The sequence below is a fragment of the Merops nubicus genome, unplaced genomic scaffold (genome assembly GCF_000691845.1).
Source record: "Merops nubicus isolate BGI_N331 unplaced genomic scaffold, ASM69184v1 scaffold16043, whole genome shotgun sequence".
In the NCBI taxonomy this organism is placed as follows: domain Eukaryota; kingdom Metazoa; phylum Chordata; class Aves; order Coraciiformes; family Meropidae; genus Merops; species Merops nubicus.
In genome coordinates this window covers 32,273-42,327 of record NW_008601093.1, presented here as the reverse complement: position 1 = coordinate 42,327, position 10,055 = coordinate 32,273, and the positions used below count along the sequence as shown (strand labels likewise).

At 37.2% G+C, this 10,055-nt stretch overlaps 1 protein-coding gene across 1 annotated transcript in view; it reads left to right on the top strand.

Annotated features, from left to right (window-relative positions):
- The window catches only part of LOC103770629 (fibrillin-2-like), a gene marked incomplete at both ends in the record, with an annotated part of 45,553 nt that overhangs the window by 4,722 nt on the left and 30,776 nt on the right, over positions 1–10,055 (top strand). The window contains one exon of the mRNA XM_008937898.1: positions 3,755–3,880. Coding sequence (XP_008936146.1) covers positions 3,755–3,880 — 126 coding nt within the window. The remainder of the gene's footprint in view (positions 1–3,754; positions 3,881–10,055) is intronic.

The window sequence follows — 10,055 nt, the reverse complement described above, 5'->3', positions numbered from 1 at the left end:
TCAGACAGACAGTTAAATTTTTTGCACTAGGGAGAGAAAAATAGTCCTGGCTGAATAGCTTTTGAAAATGTGAAGGTTCTTCTTTTTGCTACCATTGCTGACATTTTTGTATGTATAGCCATTACAGGAGATAATAGACACAAAAATCTGTTCTATAGTAGGAACGTGCTGTACTGAATATTAAAGGCACTGACATAGACTGGACAAAAGAGAGAAGGCAGCTGAAGGTTTCAAATTCATAATGAAGAGTGATGATGTTTTTTAGGTAGTCTTGTGTTTGGAATTAATGTCTCTGGCTTACTGACAGTATTAGCCGTGTCATATAGGATCCCACACTGCTGTCAAGGAAATTTAAGTATTAAAACAGGGGCAAAAATCAAAAATATTTAGTATTACTTCTGTGTTGTGTTCATATTTGTAGCATTTCTGTTATCTAGGATGCAGAGGAAGAACCAACAGTTTTCAATAGATGTTACTCTTTAGTTCCCATGTGCCAAATCCAATGCAAAGAAATCCCTCACACATATTATACATAGAAATCAAGAGAAAACTTGTATTTGGGTAATTGTTGTTACTGCCATAATAAATAAAAAAGCGTGCTTTTGGAAATTTGTGTATAAAATCTGAGAAGGTTTGTTTTTCTGAGCTTTTTGGTTCTTCAGAGTTTGTTGAGGAACAGTCCACTCGTCAGAAGGGGAAGCTGAATTTGGCTGTGTTTTCAAAGGTACAGGTTTGACACTGGCAGTGCAAATTTTGCAGAGAAAACTCCACAAAAGCAAAGAACCTTTTTTCACTTGCCAGATATTATCAAGCCTGAGGACACATGGAAACATTCTGCCTAATCTGTAGCATATTGAACCTCTGTGTATAGAACTGTAGCTAAAGAGTTATTAATCTAGTGTTCTGTTTATGGCAAAATGTTTGTGTTGATATTGGGGTTTAAAATCATGAGTAAATGCATAATTAATAATGCTTAAACTCCTGTGTGACTTAGACTGACTGTCAGAGTTATAAAAAAGTAAATAAAAATATACTTCATTTCAAATTTATTGTATTTTCAGAAGAAATATTCTTACATCTTAAAATGACATTTAGGAAGCAATTCATAAAATATGCCCCTTTAAGAAAATACTTTCATCCTTTATGACTTTTCTCAGTTCCAAAACAATAATGACACTTTAAAACAACCTTGGGTTTTCATCAAAAGCTGATACCTGCCAAAAAAAACACAGCAAGTTTGTAGTACGTGTGTATGTTTTTAAGCTAACATTGAACTATTTATTCTCTTTACATTTAAATATGACTTAGAATAGTTAACATAAAAGCCCTCATAAGTTGAGATTGGTATGAGCAAGATAGTGCATGTGATTCAGAAATTTGCAGGATCTCACCTTTTGAACTGATAACCATATGCGTTGTCTTCACTGGACAAGCACTGCACTGTGTTGCATGATTAGTGTTGGCTTTTCAGACTTCAGCAGGGCTTGAGGTTTGTTTATCCTTTTAAAACCACAGGATTGGAATTGGAAAAAAAATAATTGAATTAATAGCTTTTAAAATTTTGTTCATTTCAAGGCTTCAGTGATACCTTTTCTGTTTCTGGAAAGTATTAATTTCCTGCTGCTACTGTCATTAATTCACCGTTACTTGACACCTTTGACTTACAGAACTGAAAGATAAGCAGTGTTATCTGATCTGCTGACACAATTGGCTTACTTTAAATAAGCATTAGTAAATGACACAAGGCACAGGCAGGCTGTGATGAATGCATTTTGAGGCCCAAGGGCCAAAAGACAAACACCATATTAGTTTTACTCAGAAGGGGGCTGCTGGGTGGGCTGAATGTGAATAAATTATGTCATCCATCTTCTGACTAGGCGTTGCTAAATCACGTCCAAATTCAGAGGACAGAACGTTTGTCAGAGACAAAACCTTTGCTTTCCAGGAAAACTAGATTGCACCAAGCACTAGTTATTTAGAATAAAAATGTTTGCAGGAAGTTTATGCCTCTGATGAAGTCCTTAATCCATTTACAGTCTAACAGTTGCGTCCAGATGTGGTACTGTGCTGACTAAATTGGCACAGATTCAGGAACTAAATACAAACTTCTTCAGCAAAGGTACTTAAAACCAAGTCAAGTGATTAAAAAGAAAAAATAAAAAAGATGCTGTCTTCCTTGACTTTGAGCAGTTACACCTGCTTAAAATAAAAAGTGGGTGAATGGATGAGGTAATGAACATGCTCCTGAAAAGGAGTACTGTATTCTACTATTAATATATTTATCCTACCCTACCTGTTCTCTACGTTCATAGTGGCAAAGATCTGGTCATGCAGGAGAAAAGGCAGAGAGAAAGATAATGAACATGTATGTGAAGAGGAAAGAGATGCTTTCTTCTGCACCTTAAATAAAAGTTTGCTAACTGCTTCATTTAATAATGCATACGAGCTAACAGGAAAACTGACTGAAAATGGAAAATAGGGTAATGGTTAAAATTCTGTGTTTATTTGGCACCAATGAAAAATCTGTGGAGAAGAAGAAAAATAAATGCTTTAAATATATAGTAACTTTAAATAGGTATTTTAATAATAGAGGAAGGAGTGAAATAAAATTGTGGATTTTTAAAATTAAGTGTATTGCTTTCGCTCTGTAATTGAATTTAATATGTAGTGTAATTCAAGAAAAGGAAACAGTATGAAACTGACCTACTACAAAATGCAAAGGTTGCTTTCCATTATTTCTCTTTCACAGCGTGGAAAACTAACAAAATCAGTTAATTTTTGCCTCTTCTGTGAAAAGGAAAACTGATAAGAAAGAGTACCTGAAACCTTACAGAAGAACTACTGCAAGTTAGATTTTGGAACAAAACTTCCAAACTCTCGCTCCTTTATAAAATTTAGTTATATGTGAAAGATATGTATGATTTTATTGTGAAGGAATTAGTATGGTTGCTTAATTCTAAACTGTCTAATAGCTCTAGATTAACTCAACTTTTAGTAAGAGCTACTGAGAAGCTAAGTACCCACATATCTAATATGAGTATCACGTGCTCGTCTAGACCCTTTTCTCCCTTTCCTTGTGTGCAAAGAAATTCGTTCTGCTTTAGCCCTGCCTGCTGGCCTCTGTGATCCTTGGTGTTACTTTAACTGCCAGTTTGCACCTAAACATTGAGTGATATGATAGTTTGGTATAAAACCCTGCAGAAATAAAGATTGGTTTGTGTATAAACAAATAAGATTGGAGAACAAAAAAAAACCCACAATTTGAACTAGAAGTAGCCCATAATAAAATACAAGAGGAGGTTAATGAAAGTAAGCTGTAAAGTGAAATGGCAATGTATTTTCTAAGAGCATTTATCTAACACTGACAGTCTAGCCTAAAGAAATCTATGGTCCTGCTTTTACTACTTCAGTAAGGAAAGTTATGCAGATCATTTGCCATACAATGTATCCTGGCCAAATGGCACCTTTTTTCTGTTGACTTGAGTACTTTGACTTAAGTACACTTCTTAAATATTTGAAGCAATATAAGTGAATACATGTAGTACATGTTGAGCTTATATGGAATCAAATACAACACACACGAAGGTCTGAGTCCTGTTACTGCTGTTATTGCTCTATCTTATACTGGCGCTGGAGTGTATAAATGTGCTGGGGTTATTTTTGTGAATAATTTCTGAGCTCTCTGTCTGTAAGCAAAAGCCATGATGAAATTTTGTCTTCTGTGTCAAGTAATCCTTCTTTTTTGCCTTTGTAGATGTTAATGAATGCCAGGCTATCCCTGGAGTCTGTCAAGGAGGAAACTGCATTAATACAGTAGGTTCGTATGAGTGCAAGTGTCCTGCAGGTCACAAACAGAATGAGGCAACTCAAAAATGTTATGGTAAGTGATGTTGTCAGAGAGCATGCCTAAAAAGTGGTTAAGAAAAGCATTGGAGTGCTTTAATAATGTAAGAAAAGGTTCTGAATAGTTGCAGTGTCTGATCTGAACAGACACAGCATTGTACTGTGCTTTGTGTTTCTTCTTCACAGCATTGTCTGTTTCTACTCTGCTGTGCATATTTTGCATTGTACTTTTTCTCTGTCTGATTTGTCTGGGTAAAGACAGATTTTATCATGTTTCAAAATGTAGAACTATTGATAAAGGGTGCATCTGTGACCAGCATCTAACTGCAACTGAGGACTTTGTTTGTTTTCTCAAAAACATCCAAAATACAGGTAGTACAGGTAGGTATTTTCAGCCTACTTAGTACAGCATGAAAAGAAAACGTGGCAGTTTTAGTAATGGATGTGAGAAATCACTGGTGTGTACACTTTGTTTTGAAGAACTTGGGTAGAGTAAAAAATACACAGGAAATGTCCTTTTTTAGGTGATAAATCAAATAAACCATATTTAGTAAGTGTAATTTAATAAACATAGGCCATATTTATTCAATAAATGTTGATACAGTTAAGACCAGCCATTCTGTATTGTTTAAAGTAATGTGATAGAAAATTATTGCATTTTTGTGGTTTTGATGAAGACTTCACTGATGTGGGTAGATTTGCCATGCCTTCTAAAGAAATCAGAACTCTCAAAACCTCACACAAGCCAGTGAATACCTACCTTTGCATTCGTTACACAGGTAAGAGGGCTGCTTGTTCAAGGCTTGTGGTTGGGCATCAATTTAAGTATGTTACCAAACCACTTTATAGTCAGTATGCAATTGCAAATACATGGTTTGTAGCAAATTTTGGAAGTAATCTCAGAGTTTTCCCGGGTTTTGCTAGTAATATAGAATTCACAGAAAAATTAAGAAATACCATCAGTTTAAAAGTGAAAATTTTGCATCTGATGTTGTAATACCAAAGAGTAAGTGAAAAAAATATCCAAAGTTATTTTTCTCTGGCCTTGCTCTCCATCACCTTCTGGATTTTTATGTTGACTAGTTTCTGTTTCTGCTTAGTACACAATGATATTCCTGTCATGAGTTTTTCCAGGGAAAGCCTATCTGTATCTTGTTAAAACCTTGCAATAAACAGTTTGCAAGAAATAGAGCTGCAACCATAGAAATAGAGCTTTTCATACAATGGCTGAGGAGAAGCAGAAACAGAAGTATCTTGTGTATGTGTCTATGCATGTGTGTGCCTTTATTTACCTAAGTGTATGATAGTGTGCAGATAGGCATCCAGCATATGCACAGAGGTTTAAGGTGCTGCAGGGAACAATCACATTCATAAGGACACCAGGTCCATTTGAGTGATTTTTTAAGTACAGGAACACTAAGAGCGTTGCTGAGACACTAGAAGGAAGAATTTTTGCATACTTTGAAGGAAATAGAAAGGCAGAAGAGCTGTAGAGCAATAGAACAGTATGGCACCATCTCCACAGCCTTCTGCAGGACTAAGGGATGAGCCAGCAGGCACCAAGTGGAGTGAGGAATCCAACAAAAGAAAATGTCTGAAGGGGAAATTCATAATCAGAGCCACTTTCCTGGGAGGTTTAAATCCAATGCATTTCATCTACCCTGTGCTGCATGGCAACCTGAGAGAAACTGAGCTAAGCATAAAGTGGACAGCACATCCTAGTAAAATATTTCTTAAAAATAAAACATTTTTTTGCAGGAGACAGAATGGGGATGTACCTATAGGCAAGAGGTAGTGGGATTTTCCTTGCAAGGGAATCCCTGTAATGGCCTATTCCAAATTTTATCAGCTCTGTGCCTATTTCCTGAATCCCTCCATTACTTGTGCAGCATGGAAGGAGTTGTCTTCACTACCGTGAAAAGTCTATAAATAAGGAGCACAGAAAAGCTTACAGATAAAATCTATAATTTTGAAAACAGAGTTGGATTAATTTCACTTTCTTGTAATTATGACATTAAATACAAACAAGTGTCAGAAAGAAAATTTGCAAATGTTAAACGTTTTCCAAACTGTGACTGTGATGCCTCACTTGAAAGAGTGGATTTGAAAATGTTAGAACTATAATTTAGTAATCATTTCAGAGCTGAAGCAAAGCCAGGTGTAATTGCTAAACAAATGTGTGGTGTATTTGATTGTGTGGGCAATGCATAGATTAGAAATATGTGCTTTGTTCTTGTTCATCTTGGCTTTGTGTTGTCGGTTGGAAGGCATTTCACTGGAAGGCTTTTACTGAAATTGGTATTCTTCAAATTATATCTGTTTATTTTGACAGGACTCTTTCAGCTTCCGACTGTTTAGAACTTTTTATAGTATTAAATGGAGTGATTAATGGTAGAGAGTAACTTTTACATATTTTGAAGTATAGCTACTTATCCATGTTAATTAGAAGTGTATCTGTTTGTCCGATGCCCTCAATCATGGTGTATTTATTATTGTTCCATGAGAGTTGTACAGCAGGAGCATGGCAATAGTACGTTTGCCCAGGACAGTCATTGAGGTGTTACTCCTGCAAAAAGGCATTTCTAGTGTGATAAATGTCATCAGAGCAAAGACAGCATCTGGATATCTGTTATGATGGACTTACTGTCCCATTTCAATAAATGAAGTCCTTGCTCTGATGGTGTATGTAATCTGCCCATGACAGTGCTCATGCTTTCCTGCTGTTAACCCTAGAGGAGCTGCATTTTAAGAAGACCTGATACCTCCTGTCAGACAAGGATGCAGTTAAAATACATCAAATATATGTTTTCACAGAGATCCAAAAAATGCAGGTAATTTTGTATGGGTTACGTTTCTACCTAACATTTGCACTCCAGCTCTGATACCAAACGGAAAACTTATTCAGTGATAGATTTCCTTCCTTCTGAAAAGAGTAATTAAAGCATTTTTTGAACTCTACTTATTTAACCTATCCTAAAGCTCTGCTTTAATTGTTTAAAATGTTATTCAGCAATTCTTCCCAATAGTATCCACGGGAAAAGGCAAATGTATTTTTAATACATGGCTGCTTAAAAATGCTTATGGCACTGTGCATAACAGAAGTGAGAAATCATCTCACTCTGATCTCAGAATGAAATATTTGCTGTTACTTCATAGTTCAGTAATCAATGGACTTTCATTTCCTGCTTTGTTGGCAGCCTGCAGCAGGATAGGTCATATGCTCCGGCTTTGTTTCTTCTAAGCCCCTGCCACTTCTGTTCGTGGCAGAAGTCAGGTACTAATTAGTCACTGGTCACAGCTTCCCTACTGACTTCCTAGTCATGCGATTCCCCACAAGGAATTATACGGATAACCTGCAGTGCCCAGTTTGTACCTTTTCTTTTTTTTTTTTTTTGAATAACAAAACTGTTCTTTGTCTTTTTCTTCATGTTTCACAGCTAAGGTGGTAATGCCAAAATTATACCAGCGTAATACCGTGCTTATATGATTCCAGAAATGGAGCAGAGAATAGAATCTGAACCATAGTTTTATTCAGGCTTTTTTTTTTTTTTTTTTTTTAAATAAAGGCTCTGAGAGTTCCTAATCTCTCAGTTTGAGAACTGTAGCCAGTCCTTCAAACAATTACACTTTCAGTTAGTGGGACCGGTCATTTGCGTGAAGTTAAATCACTTAAATATATGGATTGGACCATTGGGAATGTTTCAAGGAATTGATCTCATATGAGCTAGAACTTCCCTATAGAGAAATTATTTAACAGGAACTGCATTGTTCTAATTAAGTTTTTTATTCAAAACAATATATAGAAGTGATGTAGTGGGGAGTAGTTTGCTCACGTTTCCCTTTTTACGTATGGAAAACCAGACTGAATATTACTTGTTGGCTACAAAGGACAAAGTCCAAGTTGGAGTCAGCAAGCAGACAGTGGTCCAGTGTTCAGAGGTAGAGGCTGGAGTCTTACACTAACTATTCAGACCTTCTTTATTTAACAGCAGGTCTTCTACTTAAGAAGGAGAGAGCTGAGATCCTCTGCTGTATCCTTTGCCCTTAAACATTCAGGATGTATTTTGTGGATTAGTTTTTTCCTCCTGTTGTTCCTCCTGGAAACAGTAGCTGTTGTTAGAATAAGTAGGAATGCTCGTATTGCACTTACTGTGCCATAAAGGATTTTGCTAGAGCTGTTAAACAGTGGACATTGCTTAACTAGGTTATTTACTTGCACTATATTCCCGTGTTTCTTTTTTCCCCGAAAAAATCAGTAAAAAGGTATATATATGGAGCTTATCAGGTTTATTTTGAGCCTCACATTACAATTTACTGACATTGACCTTTTAGAAAGTAACAGCAATTGTTACTTTCAGTAAAGTAAGTAAAGAGGGTTTAAAGGACTTCCAAAGCACATGAGAACAACTTGTATGTTTAACTGTGTATGTATGCCCTTGTGTGGAAATGTAACTAGGTAGTTTGGGATCTTTGTCAAAGCAGGACCTTTGAAATTAATCCAACTCTGTTTTCAAAATTATAGATTTTATCTGTAAGCTTTTCTGTGCTCCTTATTTATAGACTTTTCACGGTAGTGAAGACAACTCCTTCCATGCTGCACAAGTAATGGAGGGATTCAGGAAATAGGCACAGAGCTGATAAAATTTGGAATAGGCCATTACAGGGATTATACTGAATTCCAGCTATCCAGAGCATTAGATGATGTCATAACTAAAAGAAAACCTGAGACCCTTTTCTTTTTTGGCCTAAAAATTTTGATCTACTGTCCATGGATAAGGAATAGGTTGGATGGTCATATCCAGAAGGTAGTGGTCAACAGCCTGATGTCCAGGAAATCAGTGACAAGTGTTGTCCTTGAGGGGTCCATATGGGGACAAGTGCTTTTTAATATCTTCATCAATTACATGGACAGTGGGGTCAAGTGCACCTTCAGCAAGTTTGCACACAACACCAAGCTGAGTGGTGCAGTTGACATGCCAGAAGGGTGGGATGCCATCCAGAGGTACCTGGACAGGCTTGAGAAGTGGGCCTGTGTCAACCTCATCAAGTTCAAAACGGCCAAGTGCAAGTTTGTGCATTTGGGTTGGGGTGATCCCCAGTATCAGTACAGGCTAGGGAATGAAAGCATTGAGAGTAGCCCTGCAGAGAATGACTTGGGGTACTGGTGGATGAAAAGCTGGACATGAGCTGGTGATGTGAGCTCACAGTCCAGAAGGCCAACCATATCCTGGGCTGTATCAAAAGAAAGGTGGTCAGCAGATCAAGAGAGCTGATCCTCTGCTCTGCTCTGGTGAGACCCCACGTGGAGTGCTGTGTCCAGCTCTGGAGCCCTCAGCACAGGAAGGATACAAACCTGTTTGAGCAGGTCCAGAGGAGGCCCACAAAAATGTTCAGAGGTCTGGAACACCTCTCCTGTGAAGAAAGGCCGAGAAAGTTGAGACTGTTCAGCATGGAGAAGAGAAAACTCTGAAAAGACCTTATTGCAGCCTTTAAGTACTTAAAAGGGGCCTAAAAGAAAGATGGGGACAATCTTTTTAGCAAGGCCTGCTGCAACAGGACAGGCATTAATCGTTTTAAGCTAAAAGAGGGTGGATTTAGACCAGATACAAGGAAGAAATTTTTTACAGTGTGGGTGGTGAAACACTGCAACAGGTTGTTCAGAGAGCTGGTAGATGCCCCATACCTGGAAACATTCAAGGTTAGGTTGGATGGGGTTCTGAACAACCTGATGTAGTTAGACATGTCCCTGCCCACTGCAGGGGGTTTGGACTAGATGACCTTAAGGGTCCCAACCCAAACCATTCTATGATTCTGTAATTCTATGAATATATTTAGTTTTCATTGTCTTTTAGGAGCTAAATTCTGTTCATTTTTAGGATATTATCTTCCAGAATTAGTGGAACTTAAATCTATGAGTTGGTCAGAGGTGGATTGCATATGGATAAACTGAGAGGAAAAATAACCTTTTAGTTGTGCTTGCTGGTTTACATAAGAGGTGGACTACTACTTATTACTACTTCAAGGCTCTAATAAATTTGTTCCACTTACTCTTTTCAGTTTGAAAATATCTCATACTCCTTGACTAAATATAGTCAATTATGACACTCTTTACAGTCAAAGGTACTGGAAGAGGTACAATGCCTTTGATGTTATTCTATAAAGACACGCTGGTGTGCTATTGATGCCAAAGGGCTATAACTATATGACACAGG